This window comes from Ochotona princeps, chromosome 26 (assembly GCF_030435755.1).
Source record: "Ochotona princeps isolate mOchPri1 chromosome 26, mOchPri1.hap1, whole genome shotgun sequence".
NCBI lineage: Eukaryota > Metazoa > Chordata > Mammalia > Lagomorpha > Ochotonidae > Ochotona > Ochotona princeps.
The window spans coordinates 2,734,576-2,759,958 of NC_080857.1; the positions used below are offsets into that span (position 1 = coordinate 2,734,576).

General features: G+C 51.7%; 1 protein-coding gene across 3 annotated transcripts in view; it reads right to left on the reverse strand.

Moving 5' to 3' along the window:
- The window catches only part of EML1 (EMAP like 1), a 115,108-nt gene that overhangs the window by 30,711 nt on the left and 59,014 nt on the right, over window positions 1-25,383 (reverse strand). For all 3 annotated transcript variants that reach the window (XM_058655323.1, XM_058655324.1, XM_058655322.1), the window contains exons 2-3: window positions 15,523-15,705; window positions 9,361-9,493 (exon numbers count right to left, since the gene is read on the reverse strand). In XM_058655323.1, the coding sequence (XP_058511306.1) occupies window positions 9,361-9,493; window positions 15,523-15,705 (316 nt within the window). The remainder of the gene's footprint in view (window positions 1-9,360; window positions 9,494-15,522; window positions 15,706-25,383) is intronic.

Here is a 25,383-nt window from a genome sequence, read left to right on the forward strand (position 1 = left end):
TGCCGTCCCTAGCAGCCAGAGGCCCCAGCGCTGCCCCACATCCTCTGCTCAGCATGGACACCCCTGACAGCTGACCTGGCACTGGGCCCAAAGCACAGTGAGGGGCACAGAGGCCAGAGCAGCAGCATCCCGCCACAGGCGAAGCGCTTGCAGCTGGAGGCAGCGTCCCTTATAGCTGCACTCTGTGTGGCAAAGGGACGCCAGGACAAGATCAGTGAGGAGCTTGTGCGGCCCTTACAGACGGAAGGCCTGCTCCTGGGGCAGGGATGAGCGAGAGCCAGGGCTGGGGGGGACACCTGCAAAAGGACTGTCCCCTTCTTAAAGCACACAGTGCCCTCTGAAGTACTCCTGGGCAGATGCTGCCCCTGGGGATGGTGCAAGGGCTGGGCCCCCTGGAAGGTGACTGGGGCATGAGGGTGGGGCCCCATCCATGCGATCAGCATCTTCCTACAAGGGACCCCGGGTGGCTCTCCCACTGTTGCTCTGGCACAGGTGGACAGAAGACGGTCTGTGCAGTCGGCACCCGGCGTCCCGCTGGCAGCCTGCTCCTGGACTTTGGCCTTCCAGAACCTCAAGAGATGTTTGTTGCTTATGAGTCCCTTGGTCACTCAATGATGGGTGCCAGAAGCCCCAAACTGGCCAAGACCTAAGCCAGTACAGCTTCCAAGCATCATCACCATCATCACTCTCAGGCCACATGTTTCTTAAGATGTTACTTCGCGTCTTGTAGGATGTTTCCCCGAACTTCCTCCAGGAGCCTGACACAATGGAGGCCTCACACGTGGGCATGGTTACAGCCACAGCCAGGAGGAAGGGACCAGGGAGGGGGCCATGACAGGCCGAGGGCTGGGTGGGCTGAACACGCTGGCTGAGAAGTGGGAGGGCAGAGAGATGCCAGCAGGGAGTGAGAGAGCAGTGGGCGGAGGCCAGGGAGCTGTGCAGGGTTGGCAGTGGGCACGGGGTGCCAGGGATGGCAAGGTCATTTCTGGAGCTGCAAGGAGTACAGAACCCGGGGTGGGGCAGGGAACAAGTCCCCACAGCCGTGCATGGGAGCTGAGGCACCCAGGACAGCAAGACCGTGGCTACCACCTGGCTTTCCAGAGTCAAGCACAAGCCCCACCCCCTTCCAACCCCCTTCTCTGCCTTCAGCCAGATCTTCAGTTGGCTTTCTCTGTGACTTCCAATGGGTCTACTAAGAACTCTGAAAAACACCTGGCTCTCCCAGCAAGCATGAGCAAAGACCCAAGCTCGGCCACTGGATTCGAGCACGTTCCCTGCATGGCCAGCCCGGTGACCACGGAAGTGGACCTGCAGCCCTAGGATCTTCCCCGGTGCTCCTATCAGGGCAAGGAGCTGACACACCTCAGGAGAGCAGTGTGTCTCTGCAATGCGGGAACAAAATCCACATACTGTTTGTGCTCGAGGCCCCAGCGATGAAATACACCAGGCTCATTTCACCAGTGCCACCTGCCATGGCGAGCAGCCAGTACCCCGTGCCCACCCAGCGCTGGGGCCCTGGGACTTCCACAGCTCTGCCTGCCATGTGCCCTGGGGGCAGGTCATGGCAAGGTCGTGGCTGTGGGAGGAACTGCCCAGCACATCCTTCCAGAGCGGGAAAGTCACAGCTCTTGAGTGGATTCCAGCAAACAAGAACCGACCTTAACATCAGCTCTCGGCCTAGGGCTGGTGGTGACGGCACTGGTCGGAACAGTTCATCTGAGCCTGATGAGTGCTCCCAGGTAAAGTGGCATGCTTAGGGACAGGAAGCAAGTGATCTGAGGCCATGGCCAGGGGTTGGGCTCATGACGTCAGCCCTTGCTCTCCTTGCTGGGTCACCTAATTAAGACAACCAGCAATTTATGAACTACCCAAGAACACTAACTTGGGAGGACCTGTTGAGTATGTTGTTACCATTCGATAAATGTTGATAATTAATGTGGCTCTGTGGTTTAGGATTTGATCAGTGGTAGGCACTGGACAATAGCTTGAAGCTACTGTGTTCAAAGAGAGGCAAGGAGTGGCTGTCAGGCCCGGGATGAGGACACCAGGTGGAATACCCGCATCCCATGTACAAGTGCCTGGGTTCCAATCTATGTCTTGCTCTCAGATCAGATCCCTGCTAACTGCACGCCTGGAGGCAGGGGGTTTGGCTCAAGCAATCAGACTGCTGTTACTCCCACAGAGGCCTGGATTGAGTCCTGGGCTCCTGGCTTCAGCCTGGCCCAGCCCTGGCCATTGCGCACAACCAGGGAATGAAGTGATGGACGGGAACCCCGGATCCATTTCAAACAAATCAACAATTTCTTTTTTTTTTTTTTTTTAGATTTTTTAAAATTATTATTGGAAAACCGGATATACAGAGAGGAGGAGAGACAGAGAGGAAGATCTTCCATCCGATGTTTCACTCCCAGAGTGAGCCACAACGGGCCGGTGTGTGCCGATCCGATGCCGGGAACCTGGAACCTCTTCCGGGTCTCCCACGCAGGTGCAGGTCCCAAGGCTTTGGGCCGTCCTCGACTGCTTTCCCAGGCCACAAGCAGGGAGCTGGATGGGAAGTGGAGCTGCCGGGATTAGAACCGGTGCCCATATGGGATCCCGGGGCGTTCAAGGCGAGGACTTTAGCCGCTAGGCCATGCCGCCGGGCCCAACAATTTCTTTTTAAAGGGTGCTGAAGCTGCTGAAGGAACAGCCAGGGTGACAAATCCGACTTCCCCCACCATGGTGCTGCTGTGTTCAGTCACTCAGCACTGAGAAGCCTCGCCACCCGAGGCACGCACAGGCAGGAGGCAGGCATGAGGTCACAGAGGGCAAGCAGGATGCACTGAGGCGGCCCCATGGTTTGCGTCCAAACTTGGGGCTAATCCCTCATGGCTCCTTCAACAAGTCTGTCTTTCCCATGTTTGCATAAAAATGTTAATTTTTTTTTTTTAAATCCTATTGCTGTCTCTGGGCACTGAAGGGAAAAAAAAAAAGATGTTTCTTTTGAGAACCTGAGAGTCCTTACTAATTAAAGAGGATTTACTAAGGACTCCATCTGTGCGAAGGACAGCAAACAAAGCTCCAGGATAAGACACATGCGGCGACAGGGGCAGCCAGCGAGCCAGTCCCTCAGAGGCCCATAGAGAGCGCCGAGGAGGCTGGGCTGCCTGGGACAGCAAGTGGGGGGCCGCACAGAGGCCACTGGGGACCGCAGGAGGCTGCACAGCAGCACAGCACAGCTAAGTGCAGGTGCAGGATTTCTGGTTCAGAAACGCACAGGCACCATCAGTTCTGCTTCCCCCTTCTGTTCTCTGCTCCCACTCTCCAATCCCAGACCTTCACTGTTCTGAAAATAAAGCAGCTCCTTGCATCTTCTTGGGCATGCGCCTGAGAGCTATGCATTAGAAATCCTTGCTCTGCAGCATAACATTTCAACGGGGAGTCTGCTGACCAAGAACAGCAGCGGACCTTCTCGCGGTTAGATAACAATGTCAAGAAATGAGCATTGAGCACTCCTTTCATCTGGTGGGCTAGAACATCCCCAAACTGGGCACGCTCTCCCACTGTGCAGGCAGCCAGTCCCAGGCTCTGGGGGACTGGGAGAAAAGAGGTGTTCATGGAGCTGGCATGCTCCCTGGTACCCAGGCTCCTGAGGTGAGGGGTGAGGGTTCTTGCACACTGAAGTTGACCTGTGTCCAGGTCCTTGCTGGTCCTCAGCGCTCGGGGACCTCCCCTGCTATGCTGGCATATTGTGAGCCTTAGGGAGTTCCGATGATAGTAAAGTGGGCTCCAGCCAGCTGCAGGCTAGGTGCAGGGGGTAGCTTCATTTTGTTCAGGATCTGGGGTTCCCAGAAAGGAAACCCCCAAGACAGGACGAAGCATCAAGATGGCACCCACAGGGGAGCTGAGTACCCTGGTGAGGCTCTTGATCTGGGGCACGGCAGGGTCAGCGGCGTTGCTTGTTCATTTCAGTGAGTTCATTTTTGGAAGAGGTTGATTCGCTGGGCAAGGATAGTTTAAGTTGAAGGCGGGAGGCTGGGAGACTGGGGCTCATACTCAACATCTCATGGAAGCTAGTGTGTGCAGAGGAGTGGTATTGATTTGGGGTCAAGAACTTGTTTTTCAAAACTGTGCAGAGATCCTACATTGTTACAATTAAAAAAAAAAATCCCAGAGGCCCGAATGGTTGCTCTAATGCATAATCAGAGATTTCATTCGTCATGACAGCCAGAGTGAAGGACCTAAGTCCATCAGCCACTCAGCAAATACCGGGCAGACGTCACCCATCCCTGTGCTCTGGCAGTCAACAGGGGCTCGCGACCCAAATGGCTTTAGTCCTGCAAATTACAAGACAGATAACGCTAGTGAAAGGACAGAGCGTGGCAGGCATCAGTAACTAAGAAATGCAAACACGTCCCTGTGCAGAGATCCAGGTCACTTCCCAGGCTGCTGGTCTTGAAGACTGGGTGAATTCCAGAGGGACAGCTCGCTGGTCCTGGAGCCATGACACTTGTGTTAACAGGGCCAGTGTCCACAGGCCTCCTTGGCTAGACAGCATCAGATTCCAGCTGTAGCCGCTACCAAGAATGCCCTTGCGCCAGGGAGCCTGCATGGCATGGATCTGAATAAAAATCACCTCGGGTCAGATCTTGTGTTTTCTGGTCTTTAAATCAAGTTGTGCCTGGCCCTGGCTTTGGAGCCCCTGCCGGGGCTGACCAACCGACAAGTGGAGCTATTTTTCCGAGAGGCCGCTGCACTTGTGGGGAGCCTCTCGCACTTGGCGAGGGCACTCCCACAGTCGTGCCGTTCGTGCTGGTTTTGTTCTTTTGGTCTCTCCCCATTGTGCTGCTCCACTTGTGTGCCGAGAGAAGGAGCGATTGTCCGGCTTGGGGGCTGTGCAAACGTCCTTGTGTTGTCACAGGCAGCATCCCACTGAGCAAGGTGTGACCTACAATGTCTTCCCTGGATTTGCTGTCTTTTTTTCTTTGACGGGTGGGAACAAAGCTTTTCCAAGGACTCCAGATTGAACCTCCATCCCAGACAAAGTCTTAATTGGCAGCACAAAGCATGAGCGCTGGGTGCTGGACCGTTTCCAGGGGGGACTTTGTTCTTCAGACCAGACTGAAAGGCCCCAAGAAAACAAAACAGAGAGGCACCCACACACCCCAGATACCCCACTCATTTGGAACTCAGCACAAGAATTCCCACAGAATCATAAGCATATTTGAAATGACTTGGAAGTTATTTTAATCCTAATATTCAGAACTCCCGGCCCGCTGCTCTGTTTTCAAAACTCTCTGGAGTGGAGAGCTCTGCAGAGCCTTCCCTCTGCAAGTCCCATCCCCCAAAGCTCTGAAATCGAGGAAACACAGCCAGGGCTTGGCCCTAGGGGTGCACCCAGCCTGGCATCTCAGGCCCTCAGGCGGGAGGCCATGGATTTCCAGATGGCGGTGACAAGCTGAGGAGAGCTTGTCAGAGCAATTGAGGAGAGTGCATTGTAAGTTAAGTCTAGGGAAGCCTAGGATGCTACTGGAAGGAGATTTCCTGTTTAAATGCTCTTGTACACACAGGTAACCTGATGGCTACTGACTATAATTTTGGCTCTCTTTGTTTGCTCCTGAGAGGAACCAGGGCCCAGGTGCCTTCCCTCCAAGGGAGATGGGGTTTGGGGGAGAAGCCCCAGGCCCCTGACCACAGCACATAGCACAAGCTCTGGATGGAGTGCAGCCCCTGCAGTCACTGAGCACCTGAGGCTCTCCAAGGACACCACAGCCTGTGGGCTGACTTCCGAGCACGGCTGTGCTCCCTGCGCCACAAAGGGAAGCTCCCACACAGACACTCCAGTGAAGAAAGGAGGGCCCTGCTGAGCACGGCCGCTAAAGCCCCACAGGTGGCGCCAGCGTCTCCTATGGCCAGCCCCAGCTGCTCCTCTTCTGATCCAGCTCCCCGACCGTGGCCTGGGAGCTCTTGGGTCCCTGGAACCCATCTGGGAGACCTGGAAGATGCTCCTGGCTCCTGGCTTTGGTCTGCCTAGCCCTTGCTGTTGGTAGCTGTCTGAGAGATGAACATAGGACAGAAGATCATGCTCTCTCTTGGCAACATTGCCTTACAAATAAATAAATATCTTTTAAAAATAAATAAAATATCTGAAGACAAATGAAAAAGAAATACAATGTACCCAACCTTGCAGGTCACAGAGCATGCAGAACCAGGAAGGCGATGAGCAGTGGTAAGAGCCTGCGTAAGGAGAGATCTCCAATCGCCTGTCCACATCTCAGGAACCCACAGAGAGAAGAACAAATGAAACCAGAAGCTTTCAGAAGGAAATAACAAAGATTACAGCAGACAAAAATGAAATCACTGGGACTAGAAACAAATAAAGCCACACGTTGAGCTTTTTAAAGAAAATGATCAACACAATTGAAAAAACCCTTAGCTAGATGAGCAAAGAAAAAAACCTGAGACTACTTAACTAGAAATGAGGGTGGATGTGGGGTAGTGGTTTAAGCCACCGCCTAGGACACCCACAGCCCCACCGGAGTCTGAAATGAGTCTTTGGCCTCCCGTCCAGCATCCCAGGAGGCGGCAGAGCAAGGGCCAAGTGCTTGGGCCCTGCCCCCAAGCGGGACACCTGGAGCGAGTTCCTGGCTCTGGGCTTCAGCCTGGCCAGTCCTCAGCCTGTGACTGTTTCGGGAGTGAACCAAAGGCTGAAGATCTCGCTCCTCTCTCTGCCTTTCAAATAAATTTTAAAAAGGAAAAAACTGCTGTTTTAAAATACTGAGGACTGTAACAAACCACTACGGATAATTATACAGCAACAGATTGGACAAACTAGAGGAAACAGACCAACTTCTAGAAATACACAACCTACCATGGCTGAATGATAAAGAAGCAAAAAATAGTAACAGCAGATCTACAGCAAGTAATTAGATTAAATCAATTTGTAAAAAATCTCCACCAAGGGAAAAAAAAAACTCAGAAAAAGATGACTTCACATAAGTTATACCAGGGCCTGTTGCAATGGCTCAATTAGCTAACACCCTCCCCTTGCCAGCCCTGGGGTCCCATGTGGATGCTGCTCTATGTCCTGGCAGCCCTGCTTCCCATCCAGCTCTCTGCTTGCAGCCTGGGAAAGCAGTGGAGGACGGCCCAAAGCCTTGGGACCCTGCACCCAGAAGAGGCTCCAGGCTCCTGGCTTCCGATCAGCACAGCTCCGGCTATTGCGGCCGCTTGGGGAGTAAATCAATGGATGGAAGATCTTCCTCTCTGTGTCTCCTCCTCTCTGTATATCTGACTCTCCAATAAAAATAAAATAGGATTTTTTTATTTAGCAAAAAATAAATCCTAGCACTCCTATGGCATCTGAAGGGATTGCAGAGTGGGAATCATTCTGGAAAAGACGTGTGCAGCAGGAGGCCTCGGAGTCCTGGAGACAAACCACACTGCCAGCACCAGCAAGCAAGGGTGTGATTCTGCGTGAAAGGACGGAAGATGCAAGCCCAACAGCACAGGGCCCGGGACAAACCCTGGGCCACGGTTCAGAGGGGGCAAGACCATGATGAGGAAAGTAGAAATCAAAATAAAAGTAGAAATAAACAAAGGGGACTGCATCAAATTTAAAGGCTCCTGGGTGTGACAGAAGACACGCAACAGATTGAGAAAGCAACCTGGACAAAGAGAGGAGAAATGGAAATCACCCATGTGACGAACACTTCTCCAGAACTCAGAGGAACACCTGCAACTCAGCAACAACTGGAAATGGGCAAGGGCTTAAACAGGCAATTCTCCGAAGAAGATACTACACAAGTGGCCCCTGTGCACACGAAAGCTGGCATCAGGCCACAATCGGAACAGACGGAAGCCAGTCCAGCTTGTCAGTCTTGGCTGACAGTTGGAATTCAGAGGGTTATTTACTCTGATCACGAATACAAACAGTTTATACCAGAACTGACCAGTAGGAAGCAAGGCCAGCAAGTGCATCTTAGGTTTGAACAACCACCCTAAAGCAAAATTCCCTAGAACCATAAATGGTGAATCCATAACCTCTGACCTGGTGAAGCGTAGTGAAGGATAGACTTGGTGAAGGGTAGACTCTTCCGAATAAATGCTGAACATATTTAAAATACGCTGGGAATTTGTTTGATGTGGTGACTACCTCTGCACCTATTTTTAGGCCTGACAAAAGTGGTGTCAAAGCCAGCTGCAGCCCTCACCTCTGGCCTGGTTCAATCTTCCCCGTGCACTGTGGCCATGCCTACTCCTCGTCCCATGGATCCTGAGCCCCGCACACCACCCAGCTGCCCAGAGGGAACCCCACGGTTAACGACAGAATCACGCCAAAGAGTTTCCTACCTTGCCTGTGTTTGCTTCGAATCAGTCAATGCACAGCCACCTTGGGACAGCCCAAGGAACAGCACCCAGGGCCCCTCCAGTCCTCTCCTTTCTGCTCATTCTCCACCTGCTGCCCTTCTCTGTGGGACCCAGAGGTGGGAAGAAGTTCTGTGCTGGCCTGTGTCTTGCCGAGTGGTCTCCTCTGCATCTTACCTGACCCGCACACCTGTCCCCACTCTCCTCTTGGCATGGCGCCTAGAGGCTGTAGTCAGAATAAACCGGGTGCAGGTTAGACCAGAACCACAAGCATGTGCCAGTATTAGCAAGTGTCCTGGGGGTGACACAGGAGGGACACCTGGGCATTGGGCTATCTGTCCGGATAAAGAAATGCCGTGTGCCACCATAAACACACCCAGCGGGCAGGGCTGCAGTTGGTGGTGGCGTTCCAGAGAGGGAAGTCAAGACCAAAGGAGAGGAAAAAAGCCACAGCAGAGAAAGGTGTGGTGGCTGGATGCTATGCAAATCCTGGGAAGAGCAGTAACCTGAACCCTGTGGCTCCTCCGCACACACAGTCGGCCTTCCCAACACACAGATGGCAGACAGCGTCTCAACCCCGCAGGGCCTGCCGTGTTCTTGTAACCAGCTCCTGAGGAGCAGCTGTAGAGTTTCCCTAAGACTCTTGGGGTTCCCATTTGTCAGCAGCCTTAGTGGCTGTAAAACATAAGCATGCCAATAGAACAACTGGAAAACCCACTGAGAAGTGAAGAGTATGCTACCTAAGCTTCGCCCACTGCACGACAGCAGCACCCAGAACTCCACTGCAAGGTAAAGCTTGACTATGAAACAGCACAAGGCGCTTGGAGCCCAGGAGATTCAAAGGCAACACAGAAGCATAACAAATGGATACAGCTCCCAGGATGGCAACATAGCAATGTGGGACTTTAGCAAGCTTTCACTCAGATTAAAACCCAGGAGAGGTCAGGTAGGCAGGCAATGCCTCCTGCACAGTCAGTCGCAGAGGGCTGTTTGTAGGCTCTTCCCTCGGCCCACCTTTTGGTTGCTGGCCCAGCGGGGTCCTTCCTGGTGCCCGAGGGCGACGGCAGGGAGCCACTTGGTTTCTTTGGTAGCACAGCACCATTGTTGATGGTGGTTCTGAGAGGCAGGGTCTGCACCAGCGGTCTGGCTGTAAGACAAGCAGAACAGGTCGTCAGAACTCTCCCCTGAGTCAAGGTCAGCACAGCTGCACTGCAGAAGAAGAGGGCATTGGCTCACATGGGAGCAGAACTGACTCAGAAGACAAGCAGCTCAGGGAGGCAGGGCCAGTGTTCACCCATTGGTGCCCGTGCAGTGAGGTGAACCAAAGGCAAGGAAGGTACTGGCAGTGATGCCCATAGCCCATACAGGCAGTACGGAGGGCCAAGTCCCACCTGCCCCTTCTGATCCAGCACTGCTAAGGCACACCCCCAGGAGGCAGCAGGAGATGGCCCCTGTATGCGACAGACCCACACGGAGTTCCCGGCCCCCGACTGGGCCTGGCCCAGGCTTGGTTTGTGTAGGCATCCAGGGAGTGAACTGGCAGATGGAAGGTCCAGCTCCCTCCAGCCTTTTCAACTGAATAAAAACTTAAAAAGACTTTTTAAAAAACAAAATCGCATCTCATTGAACATATAATAGATGTAATGGTTCATATACATATATTACTTTATTATTATTATCATTATCATTTTATGATACAGTGCCATAGGCCCTGGGATTTCCCTTCCCCCTCCTCATGTCTCCCCCCACCACTGAGTTCCCCTATATTATTACTATAGTATAGCTCTTCATAAACAGTCACATGTCCATCATTGCAGGCATGGACAATGGCAGAGGGTCCAGCATCCAACTGTCAAGATACAGTAAACAGTCTCATTGGGAGTCCATCTTTGATCTGGAAGTAGAGATGCATACTGTATTGTGTCCTCATATAGGCCTAATGAACAATGCAAAGCTGTGAAAATTCTAGAAGGAAACTTCCTTGGGTTGGGTGATGAATTCTCACTTAATAGCTTGGACTTCATTAAAATGTTCAGAAAGCTGTGAAAGGCATTTAGCAGGGGGAGGACACCAGTCCTGGACTGGCAGCATGCTGTGAATCACAGCCCTGGCGAAGGACTTCTGTGTAGAGAATTGTTAAGGTGCAATCGTAAGCAATCAAAGGGCAAAAGAGCTGGAAAAGACGTGTGAAAAGATGCAGTCATTTATCACTAGGGAGAGGCCAATGAAAGCATTAATTAGGCACCTTTTAGAATGTCTCAAGTCCAAAAATCAGACAAAATGCCCATTGCTGGCCAGCACCTGAGCCACAGGCTCTCACTCACAGATCCCTTTGGAAGATGGGGGTAGGGGTAGGGATTTCTTAAAAAGCTAAAGGCTGTCTTCCCAGGCAATGCGGGAAGCATGCTGATGCCACCTCTTTGAACAAGCACGTCCTCCTGGGCCTGCACGCCAGGCTTAGTGCAGCCTCCTTAACTCTACAAACTGTGCACAGCCACGAGGTCCTCCCACAGGTGACGGGCAAACAAAATCACCCACGCAATGGAATACAACTCCGTGATAAGAGAGCGGCACCAATCCACACACCTCCACAGAGAGGCCAAGCAAGCCAATATCCGCAGCAGCTGATGGCCATCCCACTCTGAGTTCCGTTCTGAAGTTCAGCGCATGGCAGGTGGTGGCACGTGGCAGCAGGTGGCTGTAGGGCCAACTCTCAGGCCGAGGGCCCTAGCCTCAGACTGGCAGGGCTAACTCGCCTGCTTGCCTCTCCACAGGAGCTTTGGGTTATATTAATTATCTGATGCATTAATTAATGAGGCCATTAATTAATTAACACAGTTCCCTGACAGGAACCAAGGGATCTACAAGTTGATGAAACTGATTCTAAAATTTTGCAAGAGGGAACGTTAAAGTCTCTAAAAACACAATGTGCCTAACAGAGAAACAAATGACTGGGTGTGTGATGAGGGATGCAATAGCTGATCCCATATACAGGAAGTGAGGGCCGTATTTTACCCGACGTTAGATAGTGGAGGGCCAGGCCTGGAATGGGACTCAGCTGTGCACAATAAATTTCAAGATTTTTTTAAAAGATTTATTTATTTTTATTGGAAAGGCAGGTTTATAAACACATGGAGACAGCAAGAGCTGGCCCAGCCCCCAGCTCACGAGGGCCTGGAGAGGAAACCACGGATGGGAGCTCTCGCTCCTTTTCTCTCTCCTTTCAAGTAGGTAAAACAGCCGCAGCAAAACAACACACACCTCCGTAGACTGTGTGACTCCCTCTTCTCCACCAAGTGCTAATCCTTGTCTGGCAGATGTGAAACCTTCCAGATCTTTCTACCTGAGTCAGTTCAGCCAGAACCCGGACAACTGTACAGGCTGAGGTGCCATCTCTATGGTTCAAAAGGATGGCCAGCAACCAGTGTGCACCAAAAAGACAGGAAAAGCACAATGGGGCAGCTCAGGCGGGGGCTGGGCAATTTCTACAACCCATGGTGGTTCCCCTGGGCAAAGAGGAGTCAGATATTCAGGCTGAACGGCTAGGCCCAGGGACAGCCAGAGCCTCCGCGTCATATCCACAGGGGCTGGCCAATCCTTCCCCGACCATAGAGCCTTAAAATGGGAACCAGAGAGTTATTTTCATGAACCTGTCATTCTCATTGTGATACTATGAGTAAAGTCAGAGAAAGAATGACAAGGTGAACAAAGCTTAGAAGTCACAAGAACTTTCTGGGACTAAGCCTAGAGTCCTATGGGAGAAAGGGGTGAGGACCACAACCTGGGGCGTCACGGCAGAACTGTTAACACCTGAGTGCCACCTGCATTCTAGCCACTGGGCCAGTCACGCCCCCGACACCTGAAGGGAGCCTGTCTGTGGCACAGCTTGGCACACTGCATGGAGCACACAGCTGCAGCTGCAAACCATGAGCCTACCCTTGGGGGTAAGAACCACTCACTATTTACAAATTAAAATCCCTTGTGTCCAGTCTACTTCCAGGCTGAATCAAGACAGCAGGCTTAAATAGAGAAAGGTGTCAGGGATGGCAACTGTCTAAAAATACACAAGTTTTGAAAGTTAGAAGCTTTATATAAAGCAGCTACTTCAAACACACCATTTAGGATACAGGAGTCATCAGGTTTATTTTTGGAAAGCTGAGTGGGTCAAGAATACCTCAAATAACCTGGTTTCTATTTAAATATCCTAATCACTTTAAAACTTGAAAGGAGAAAAAAGACAACTTGAAGAGATTACTCAAAGTATAGACATCAGCTCAGCATGTGTATGTCATACGGAGCTGGTGCTAACCATAAGAAGCCAATTTCTGCCCACAGTTATGTGAAAACGCAGCCAGAGCCGGAGATAAAATGAAAAGGTGTGACGTCAGCTCTGTCTCTCGGTGCTGAGGAGAACACGTTAGCTGTGAAACAGTTTCTTATATCCAAACAAGAGAAAGGTATTTCTTTTTATTGCTGACTTATTTGGAAGGCAGAGACAAAGGAAGATGACAGAGAGCCATCTTTTGCTCACAGGTTCCACTCCCTGAAAGCCCACACTAGCAGGGGTTGGGCCAGCTGAAGCCAGGAGCTGGAAGCTGCAGCCCTGTCCTGCAGGTGGAAGGCAGCGACCCAAGTCCTTGAGCCTTTCCCCGCTGCCTCCCTGGAGCAGGAGCTGGAAGCTGGGGCCCAGGGCGGTGCTGGGAGGGGGGATGCAGGGGTCTGAACAGTCCCTGCAGACACCTGCCTCAGCAAAGGCCTTCAGAGAGGGACACTGACACACCACAGACTCCCAATGTTTTAACCAAAGAAAACTTCAACAGCAAGACAAGAGAGAAGTGCTGAAGGCGAGAACGGCTTGCTAGGTCTACATGGCAGAAGAAACTGTTACAAAAAAAGGGGGGGGGCAGCCCTGCGCGATATTGTAGCGGTTTTAAAGTCTTCGCCTTGAACGTACCAGGATCCCATATGGGCACTGGTTCTAATCCTAGTGGCTCAACTTCCCATCCAGCTCCCTGCCTGTGGCCTGGGAAAGCAACCGAGGACGGCCCAAAGCCTTGGGACCCTGCACCAGTGTGGGAGACCTGGAAGAGGTTCCTGGCTTCAGATTGGCTCAGCTCCAGCCATTGCAGCTGCTTGGGGAGTGAATCATTTAATGGAAGATCTTCCTCTCTGTCTCTTCTCCTCTCTGTATATCTGCCTTTCCAATAAAAATCAATCAATCTTAAAAAAAAAAAGGGAGGCCGAGGCCGCTCTCAGGTCTCCCACGGGTGGCAGGGGCCGTCCTCTGGGACTTTCCCAGGCACATCAGCAGGAGCTGTACCTGAGGCGGAGACACTGGGAGTTGAACTTGTGCACTCCTGGGGTGCTGGTGTACAGGTGGCAGATTAATACCCACGCCACAGCACTGATGCCAAGGTAAAAAAGTTCCCACGGGTGTTTTATTTCCCAATCTGAAGAAGGACTGCTTCCTTCCATCTCACATCCAGCCAGGACTAAAAGCCACCAGAGATCACAAGGGACAGGTCCCAGGGGCACAGCCTGAGGGGCACAGCCTGAGGGGTACAGCCTGAGGGGCAGGTCCCAGGGGCACAGCCTGAGGGGTACAGCCTGAGGGGCAGGTCCTAAGGGGCACAGCCTGTGGGGTATAGCCTGAGGGGCAGCTCCCAGGGGCATAGCCTGAGGGGCACAGCCTGTGGGGTACAGCCTGAGGGGCAGGTCCCAGGGGCACAGCCCGTGGGGTACAGCCTGAGGGGCAGGTCCTAAGGGGCACAGTCTGTGGGGTACAGCCTGAGGGGCAGGTCCTGAGGGGTACAGCCTGTGGGGTACAGCCTGAGGGGCAGGTCCTAGGGGCACAGCCTGAGGGGTACAGCCTGAGGGGCAGGTCCTGAGGGGCACAGCCTGAGGGGTACAGCCTGAAGGGTACAGCCTGAGGGGCAGCTCCCAGGGGCACAGCCTGAGGGGTACAGCCTGTGGGGTACAGCCTGAGGGACACAGCCTGAGGGGCATAGCCTGAGGGGCAGGTCCTGAGGGGCACAGCCTGAGGGGTACAGCCTGAGGGGCAGGCCCTGAGGGGTACAGCCTGAGGGGCACAGCCTGAGGGGCACATCCTGAGGGGCACATCCTGAGGGGTACAGCCTGAGGGGCATAGCCTGAGGGGCAGGTCCTGAGGGGTACAGCCTGAGGGGCAGGTCCTAAGGGGCACAGCCTGAGGGGCATAGCCTGAGGGGCAGGTCCTGAGGGGCAGGTCCTGAGGGGCAGGTCCTGAGGGGTACAGCCTGAGGGGCAGGTCCTAAGGGGCACAGCCTGAGGGGTACAACCTGAGGGGCAGGTCCTAAGGGGCACAGCCTGAGGGGGTACAGCCTGAGGGGCAGGTCCTAAGGGGCACAGCCTGAGGGGTACAACCTGAGGGGCAGGTCCTAAGGGGCACAGCCTGAGGGGGTACAGCCTGAGGGGCAGGTCCTAAGGGGCACAGCCTGAGGGGTACAACCTGAGGGGCAGGTCCTAAGGGGCACAGCCTGAGGGGCAGGTCCTGAGGGGCAGATCAGGCAGGCAGTGTCCTCCGGAAAGCTGACAACTCTCAAAGGAGACAGAGATGTCTCCCAGGGCTGGAGGAGGCAGGAGTTAATGAGAGCTTGCCAGAACTGCACACCACCAGCAGCTGAGGTCACAGTGACCAGGGAGTGTCTGGGAGCTCTCTCTACCTCCAGAGAGGCTTCCTAGAGAGAGAAAATCTTGCCACTGCTTCACTCCCCCAATGCCTGCAATAGCTGTGGCTGGGCCAGGCTAGAGCCAAGGAGCTGGGAACTCACTCCAGGTCCCGCCTCTGGCAGGCAGGCACCCAGCTCCTGGAGCCACCCCCTCTCTCCTCCCAAGCTGGACTTGGACGCCAAGGTGGGCTGCAGGCATCCTAATTGGGCCTTCACTGCCAGGCTAAACACCCATGCCCGCCCCAGAGAATCCCGATACGCAGGGGCTCAGCAGGCAGTGTGGACGTTTCCTGACCTGCCCGCACGGTCACCCAGGGATCATGTCCAGATGCATAGCCCAGGGCTGCCTGATCACCAACACCACAGCGCTCAAGGCCTTGGCCGGCACCAGGATGGCTTTCCTGATTCTGACTTCAGAGCTGGTCACGGGACCACTCCCCATTCGTGCCTGTGTCCACACCCCGCTCACCTTTGGTCGGTCCTTTGCGGTTCAGCACGGCCTGCTGCTCCTCCGTGATGTTCAGCCGCCGCACCACGTCAGCCAGAGCCGACTTGAGCAGCTGGATGTCATCTTCCTGCATCTGCACGCGCTGCTCCAGGGAGGCGATGCGGTCTGTCACCTCCATGCTGCTGGCTGCCGATGCGCTGTCATCTAGGCGGAAGGAGAGGGTCAGGTGAGTGTCAGCTGCTCCCAGAGGAGTCGAGCCTGCAAACACGGACCAGCCAGTGGCTTTAACACATGGGAGTTGGGGTTCCCTGTGCCCCCGAAAGCACACAGAAGTCAACCCATCAGCCACGCAGAGCCATGACTCATAGTCCTCCTGTAATTTTTACATTCACTATGTCTGTGCTTTTCATTTTTAAACTCGGCTTGGATGACTACTGTATCTCTCTGCATGCAAGCCAACTTGTTTTCAACCTCAGAAGAGAAGGGATGTGAGGCTAGGACTGCTGCAGCTCGCTGCACGATGCAGAAATCTGCTGTGTGTGGTCCTCTGCTTCACCCCCAGCATGCTAACCCAGTGGACTCGTGATGGTGGGACCACCTGTAAGTCAAATGTTGCAGGATGCAGCAGCGTGGTCCTCGCTCCCTGAAGGGCTGCCACGAACCTGCAAACACAACGGAATCAGCGCAGCGCACAGGCGGGTGTGTCGGGCCTGGAGAGGATCTACAACCCAATGACCGGGAGGAACTGGACAGAGAAGGGAAGCCTCCATGCGGACTGCATGAGGAGCAGCTCACAGCCAGTCTGCAGTGCAGAGCCCACAGCACAGGGAGCAGAGCAGGCAGGGAACCACACGAGCAAGCTGCCTGCCCGTGGCTTTTTTCCTGGGCCAAGGGGCAAACAGAGAGGTGGTGATGGCACCCGTGGGTAATCCTGAAATATCTGCAAGGAAACCGTAAAATCAGGAAACCCCAGCTAAACGCAAAAGATCAACGCCTGGCCCAGCCCTACTGCAGCAAGCACTGGAGAAGTGAAGCTGTGGATAGAAGAATGCTTTTCTCTGTGTCTCAGTCATCCTATCTTTTTAGCAAATAAAAATATTCCAAAAAAATCCAACTCCACATTATCTAGGAGAGACAGACTTTAAATACAAAGAATATATATGTATACACATATATACATATATGCATATATAGACATGATATATGTTTACAGATAGTAAACATAAGAGGAAAGAGTGCCAATATTAGTATCAAATAAAAATAAATGTATTACTAGAGTGAAAGATGGTCATTTCATAATGACAAATATAAGTAACCAGGGAAACCTGACATTCGAAAATATGTATATGTTCAAAAGTAAAGCTTTAAAATGCATGAAGCAAACTTTAAAGTAGTGTGAGAAACAGACATTTCACATTTTTTTCTAGAGATTTTAGACTCCTTTCTCAGTAACTGATGGAACAACCAATAATGATAAAGGAAAGAAAAAGGGACACAGAAAGATTGGAACGACACTGTAAGCCATGTTGACTTACTTTTACATAAAAGCGACTCACAATGTGAGAGCACTTGGTACATTTGTCAGAATGTCGTATATTCTGGGCATAAAATAGATCTGAAAATATAAAATTATCTTAAAAGTATGTACTTGGACTACAACAGTATTAGAAATAAACCAGAGTAGCCAGAAATGTTTGGAAATTGAACAGCATTCTCCCAAATAATGATTACGTCAAGGCAGACATCACCGAAAACATAAAAAAAAACACTCTTACTTGAATGATAGCAAAACACATCACACCAAAATGTGTGGGATGCAGTTAAAGTAGCACTGTGAGGAAGAGTCATAATCTTTTACAAATCCCCATACTAGAAAAAGAGAAGTTAGTTTTCTACAAAGAGCACTCAAGCCTCATAAGGCAGCGGTCATCTCACCCCTTACCCCTCAGTGCATGGCACAACAAACACTTGGTGAAGTGCATAAACGGGGCAGTGAGCATCTCTGAAGAAGCATGCACCCAGTGGGTTGCTAGGGATATAGCCACTTTCCCACAGCCACCTCTGCTGAAGGAAGACGCCTGCCCACAAATGTCTAAACCAACTGGGCACGTTCTCTGACCGACAAGTATACACAGAAGTACACATGGACAGAAGGATATTAATTGCATTTGAAAATCAGGATTAAACCCAAGGCTCTAAGGATGTTTTAAAAATGTATTCACACTTGGGAAACAAGAGCAGCATTCTATGCAAATAAAACGTTTATACAAAAACCATGAAATATGAAAACAGACAGGTGAGTCACAGAATAGTCCGTGGCCTCTGAGGTGCAATCTGGATCCACACGGCACCTAAATTCAGCATGCTAGGCAACATGGTTGCTTCCTGTTTGTCAAATGTGTCTGTGTCACTTAGGAGAGAGATACTAAGTATTCAAAGAGCTTATTGATTTTAGCTTACCTCTTAAACATGGAGCTCTGACAAATATAGTGTAATTCTTCCAGTGTGTTCTTAAAAGAAACCAACCTGTGAAGTGGGAGCAACTTGAAAACACCCTTTTCTGTCCCTCGTGTCTCAGAACAATCGACACCGCCCTCTTTGCTCCCGGAGTAGGGGAGTAGGGTCTGCACTGTCCATAGGGAGCAAGGGGACAGCCTTTCCAGCCCTCCATGCTGACCTTTGAAACTCAGTCAGCAGGCAGAGCTGTTCCTGCAGCCAGCAGCGTGAGGAGAGGGCAGTGGCGGTGAGCGGGACCTGAGTGCGTTTCCTGTGGCTGCTGGCATGTCAGTGAAGGGCATGACTTGCCAAGGGAGACTGCCTGCTCCCTGAGTTCTGAGAAGTTACCATTTAATTCCACGTCCTAGTTGGGTACCTGATAAAACTGCATAAACCAGGCTAATTACATCGCCAATTTTGCACAGGACAAAGTCTACTTTTAATATTTTGTCCCTCATCCCACCCAGCAAGAAAAACCCCAAACCAACACAGCATCTACAAGTGCTTGACAACTGAGACTTCTGGTTCCACAAGTAATTTGTGGCAAGCATGGGACAACCAGGCATGCTGGCAGCAGTGTGGGCTGTGTGACATCCTTAGCCCTGTGTTCAGAAGCGGCCTTAACACTGGGTCTGGCTGGGGAAAGCCTGATTTACATAACACAAAACAAGCCCTGGTTTCAGCAGCACAAGCCATTTCCCATGTCCAAGCCATCATTCCACAGGATGCCACGGCGCAGGCTGGGAAATTTCATTGACTGCTCTCAAAGGAAACCTCATTAGACCCAGCACACGGCACAAGTTAGAATCTGAGGTTGTTTCTTAAGCTTACCCATGGAGGTCACCAAAGCCGTTGACACACCCTGGAGAGGTTTCAGATGTTAGTAGATCTAGTAGATTACCCCTCTAGAGCATTAGGGGGAGGCCTGGAAAAGACACTATACTCCATGTATTTAACCCCTGGGGCTTTTCCAACTTCTGCAGGAACTGGAGCTGCTGACCAGGGCAGCAGCCCCCGCCCATTTCCTCAGGAACACCTGGGATTTGTGTACAAGGGCAGCACGTGACTGCAGCTGTGGGAGCATCTACCTCAGTAGCAGGTGGCTGCTTGATAGTGGTCACGGCGTACGTGCTGGCACCAGGGAAAACGCAGACACAGTTTCATTGGAGTGGACCTGTGCCCAGCAGGGCGCAGCCCCAAGGCAGATATGCCAGCCAGTGAAGGGTCCAAACGCTGCCCTGCGCCCTCAGCCAACGCAAACCACGGCACTGCACGTCCCAGCCTCCAGCACACTGTTGTCAGGAGGCAGACACAGATGCCCAGCAAAGCCTCCCTGGGTGAGCTGGAAGGACTGCTCTGAGCACTGGGGACCAGGGCAACAGGACACCACGGAGAGGACACTGACTCAGGACTCAGCTGGGCTGGGCTTGACCCTAGCCAATGGCTCAAGCACTCCAGCCTAACAGCACCTGCTTCTGAGCTTCCTGTGGGTGTGAACGTTAACATACACATGACGCTGACTGTTAAGACATCCACAGACACTAGACAGAGCAGGCTAGCACTGCTGCAGCTCATTGCTGTCAATATTATTCATATCAGCCAAAAGCAAAGACTGGCCTTCAGTAAAAATCAAAATGAACAATAGCTGTTCTTCAAAGTTCTTTTGAAAATTTATTTCCACTTTATTTGAAATAGACAGGCAGAAATGGTTTATTCACTGGTTCATGCACTGTCCCCCAACCCTCACAACAACCAGACCTGGGCCAGACTCCCACATAAGTGACAGGGACCCAAGGGCTTGAGCCACCACCTGCCCCCTCCCTGGGCACACAGCAGCAGAAAGCTGGGTCAAAAGTGGACGGGCCAGACCTTTAACCAGACCCGCCATATAGGATGTGTACACATCCCACCTGGCAGCCTGACAGTTACCAACAGTTACCAAACAGCCTGAACTTGGTGCAGGGCCAGCCCACGAGGCTGGCACCACCTCCTCTCATCTTACTGGGGATAGGGCACTTTCACTTTCAAATCAAGCCTGGTGTGACAGGACACAAGGGGGGACCAACCATGACGTCCCCAGCCCCGTCTCAGACTTGACCCTCAAGAGAGTCCGAGACGGCCTTGAATCTCTCTGAGCCTCAAGTGACGCCATGGGTGCAAGGCAGCCCTGCAGGACCCCTGGACACACGAGGCCCGCACAGCCCTGCCCTCCCCAGCTCTCCGAGGGGCTAAGTGTGGTGTGGCGTGAAATGCAGCTGTCACCTTACAGGCTTTCCCGGTGGCTGTGGGCTTCCGGTCTAAAAGGTGGATGAGCTGTGCTTCTCTCCATTCAACTATCTCATGACTTGAAGACAACGGGCTCCAGCTCTGCCAATCACCTGGAACTAGAGGTCAAAGGGGTCCCTGACATTCTAGAAGCTTCCCCTCCGATCTGTTCTTCATCCTGAGATGTTCTTACTTTCTCTTCCCTGCTTGTTTGAAGAGCAACCTTTGCAGCGCATAATATCCAGTGCGTTCCACACTCTTCCCCTTGGGAAAAGGAGAAAAAAATCCCTCGTGTTTTAGTATTCTGGAGCCAATCACTAGCACAGCTCAGCAGCTGGCAGAGGAACCTCTCGTCTAACTGCTGGCTTGCCCTACCATGCACTGTTGGCAGAAAATGTTGGTGATATGTTGCACTGTTAGATCTGGTTCTGTTGGCATCCCACAGTTGTGAAGCAAAGCAGAACACCCTCTCCAGCTGTTGGGCCCGAGTCTCAGCTGTCCCTGCAGGCAGATCCAAAAAAACCAGTCCTGGGTGAGCTGTAAGCAATCGATCTGAATGGCAACTGGACACCTGCCCAGCTGAACGGCTCCAGCCTCCTGGATGCTCTAAGATGCCAGCCCCCATGAGTGGATGGGGCCAGGGAGGAGCCCTGAGCTTAATTCTCCCGGGACCCAGGGTCAGCTCTGCCGCTGCAGTTCTGGCTCTGAAATCTACTGCCCGGCAGAAAATCACAGGCAGTGTCCATCTCTCCAAATGCCTATGCAGAAGTTCCCGGGGTAACACTGGCATCATTGGCAGGGTGAGAATCCCACAGCTGTCTCTGAAAGACACAAAGATGTCACTGCGGCCAACAATGACAAGTGCTTCAAGCCAGCGGGCAGTGGAGCTTTGAGTTAAGGAACTCTTGGTACGATTCAGCAAGATACAACCAGGCTGGGAAAACCTACCATGGGCAACAGGGTGAACACTGGGATCCTCCCCATCTCAGAGCCATCAGTCCAGCAAGGAGGTCAGCCAGCAAGTGACCAAGGCAGAAATATACAAACACGGGTGGGTGGGCAAATAAACACTCCCACCCCACTCTAACAAAGTCACCCAAGGCACCAGCGTGGCAAGCGGCCTGGCTCCAAGCTCAGGAGTGGGAAGAAGAGCAAGAGGAGCGAGGGACAACCATCACCCCAGGCCAGGTGTGGCCGTCTCCAGCTGAGGCGCTGGGACACTGGACTGCTTCTTCAACTCTACTCTGATTCCAGCTTGTCCACCCGCAGTCATCAGCCACTGGAAGTCTTGGAGGTGTTCATGGACATAGCAGATTCATACACACACACACACAGAGGCCTTTGCAGGTGATTTCTGCAAGGAACTTGAAGACGGAGGCCCTTGAAGGTAGCGAATGCCTTCTGCGGTTTTAAAGCAAACAAGAGCCCTTGCAGTTGAGCGGCGCACAAACTCCTGATAACACGCACGGCGAGGTGATGCGGGCGAGGACCTCCAAGAGCACCAGGGACAACCAGGGCACAGCCAGGCTCCGGGTGGCGGCAGCGAGAGAGGGAGAGACCCAGGACACAGCAAAGTCATGCCAGACTGCCAAATCCTACCATAAAAGGAAAGACGCCCATGAGGGAGGTGTGGATGGGGATAGCAGATGCAGTAACCAGGGTAAGGGCAGAGGGTGCCCCTGCATTGTGCACGTGCGTGCAGACCACCACGCTGTGCATGCGCTGCATTCACTTCCAGAAACAAAGTCTCCAGCATCTACAAAGGTAACTTGAATAAGTTCTTGATATCACAGCTCCAAAGCCTTCCCACAAAATAAATAAATAGACAAACACTATTTCATCACAACTGTGTTTTCCTGTTCAGTTCCATTAGCATGATTTCATTTCCATGTCAGATACAGTGTGGTTATAGTAACCATAAAACCATTGGACTTCTAGTCTTAGTACTTTTTATTTGTTTCAAACAAATATTTTAAAAATAAAAATACCTGGGTCTGGCACAGTAGCCTAGCAGCTAAAGTTCTCACCTTGAATGCACTGGGATCCCATATAGATGCTGGTTCTAATCCCGGCAGCCCTGCTTCCCATTCAGCTTCCTGCTGTGGTCTGGGAAAGCAGTTGAGAATGGCCCAAAACCTTGGGACACTGCAACTGCACAGGAAACCTGGAGGAGGCTCCGGGCTCCTGGCTTTGGATCGGCTCAGCTTCCGGCTGTTGCTGCCACTTGGGGAGTGAATCAGAGGATGGAAGATCTTCCCCTCTGTCTCTCTTCCTCTCTGTATATCTGACTTTCCAATAAAAACAAAATAAATCTTTTTAAAAAATCCAAGTTTTCATGATGGAAATTACCTCTGTGGGTTGCCACCAAAGGTGGAACGTGTGTGTGTTTCTGCCCTTAAAGTAACTACACTTTTCCAAGGGGCACACACTTGCTCCACCTGCTACATCAGAGTGCCTGGTTCGAGTCCCAACTGCACGCTGTATCCCAGTGTCCGTGCATCCTGAGTGGCAGCAGGAGAGGATTCAGTTCCTTGGGTCTCTGCTTGAGTTCCGGGCTCCTGGCTTCAACCAGCCCAGTCCCAGGTATATGACCTCTGGAGAACGACCCAGTGTATAGACGATCTTTCTCATTTGCCACTGTTCAAATAAATAAAAAGAGATCAACATTGTGGTGCATCGGGTTAAGCCACAGCTTGCAACACTGGCATGCTATATAGGAGTGCTGGTCCTAAGTTCCCACTGCTCTGCTTCCGGTCTAGCTCCCTGCTAACGCATTTGGGAGGCAGCAGGTGATGGCCCAAGTGCCTAGGCTCCTGCCACCCACGTGGGAGGAGCAGACAGCATTCCCAGCTCCTGGTGTTGGCCTGGCCCAGTCCCGCCCTCTGTAGCCATTTGAGGAACGAACAAGCAGAGGGAAGATCTCTTTCTTTCAAATAACTTTAAGGGCCATCAACTGCTGCTTCCAGCCAGGAGGAAGTGACCGCCTGCCTGACGTGGGGCTCTCCCCATCAGACAAGGTGCGAGGTGGCACACAGATGTGACCCCATGACTGACTGTCCACTGTCCCAGCAGGCGGGCTGCAGGGCTCCCAGGATGTCCAAGAGGAGGGCAAGCTGCTGGGAACTAAGAGGTTTATGACGGATTCTGGGGCGGAAGGCTGGCCTACAGATTCCAACTGCTTCCATTATACACCAGCAATGAACTATCAGAATTGTAATTTTTTCAAAAATCATACTGTCTGCAATAGCCACAGAATCACCACAGGCACCAACCTTCCCCGAAAACAGCCTGCAAGGAACTCCTGGGTTAACGTTGCCATTGGCTGTCTCTGAGTAGGTCTAACAAAGTACGTACAGGAGCTAAATGCAGAAAACCATACGTTGCGATCAAGAAAATCCAAGATTTAAAGAGATGAGGGCTATTCCAAGTTCATGGATTAGCAAATCAAACACTGTTATGACATCAATTCTTCTCCACTTGACCCACAGACTCAATACAACCCCAGTCAAAATTCCACTAAGACATTTTGTGAACATTTACAAAGTGATCAGGCGATGCCGGAGACCTGGAGTCAGTGCACGGTGCTCAAGCACAGCGGGGAGCTTGCTCACTCCACCTGTCGGGGAGGCTTGATTTAAAGCTACACTAAACAAAGCACTGTACTGTTAGTATAGATCAGTGAATCAGAATAGAGTCCAGAAATAGACACATACACACAGTTCAATAACCCCTCCCAAGGGAGCACGGGCAGTCCAGCGCGGAGAGGCCGGTTTTCCCGCGAGCAGCACGGCACAAGCACATGCGCACGCACCAACAATGTAGATACACATCTTAGACTTTCACAAACATGAACTGAAATTAGGGACTAGCATTATAGTGCCCAAAGTGCTCAAAAAGGAAGGAGACGAAATGTTGATATCAATAATGAGAGAAGTGATATCACTACGGACCTAAAGGTATAAGGATAAAGAAAAACTGAGCCCATCATTCCAGAAATGAAAGTTTGTGTCCCTATAAATGTTCAAAGTAGCTTTGTTTCTTCATTTTAAGTAAATACATTTATTTATTCGAGTCCAGCCAGGTCTCCCACAGAGGTGGGAGGGACCCAAGCACCTGAGCCATCCTTGGCTGCCTTCTCGGGCGTGTTAGCCGGGAGCTGGATGGAAAGCTGAACAGTCACAATGTAAACCGGCACTGAGATATATGGGATGCTGGGAGACCCAAGCAGCGGCTTCACACAACGCACCGCAGTGTTGGCTCGAAAGCAGCTTCAAGTGCGAGAGTCAAGACACTGGGGCAGCCCAAACGTCCATCCACAGGAAGGCGGTGAGGCAAACTATGGTACGTCTGTTAAGCAGTGTTCATCGACACAAAGCTCACTAGCAACAAGCAGCAAGGCCAAAAAGCACTGCGCACGTCGTGTGGTTCCTTTCACAGAGTTACACAAAATGCCAACTGAGAATGACAGGGCAGCTGCTGGGGGGAGGCAGGCGAGGAGGAAGGGCAGACTGAGCAGCTAGGAAGCACCTTCACTATCTTGCTGGTGGCTGGGCTTTCATGGAGAGACACACACTTCTGCCAAAACGTGCCAAATTGCTCATTTATAAATGATATATCCAGAGAGCTCAAAGAAGCTTGCTTTATTTTTTAATTGGGGGGAAGCAGCAAAAGTGTCATTAGAAAAATTTATATTTATATATATGTATATACTTACATATATATATTTATATATATATACTTATATTTATTTATATATATTTGTTACTTTGTATAGATTTTCTTCCCAAGTGCCAAAGGCTAGCAAAAAATCCTTTCTGGGATGAGGCGGAGTATTCCAAATAGGAAAGCATTTGCTTTGAACAGAGAAAGGAAAGAGATATTTTGTTCTGGGACTCGGGGGTGATAACAGATTTTCCTCATAATGGGTCTTAAAACATGAAAAGCTGTTTTAATCAAGGCCCATGCTGCCACACCCAGCAGCCTGAGTGGCTTAGGCAGGTGAATGTGCCTCCCCCATTCACCCGCCAGAATCTCACCCTCTTTGAATAGCTTTGATGTTCTTGCTGGGAATCCTTCATTCCAAATGCCAGAAAAGATACGGACCACCTCGGTGATGCCAAC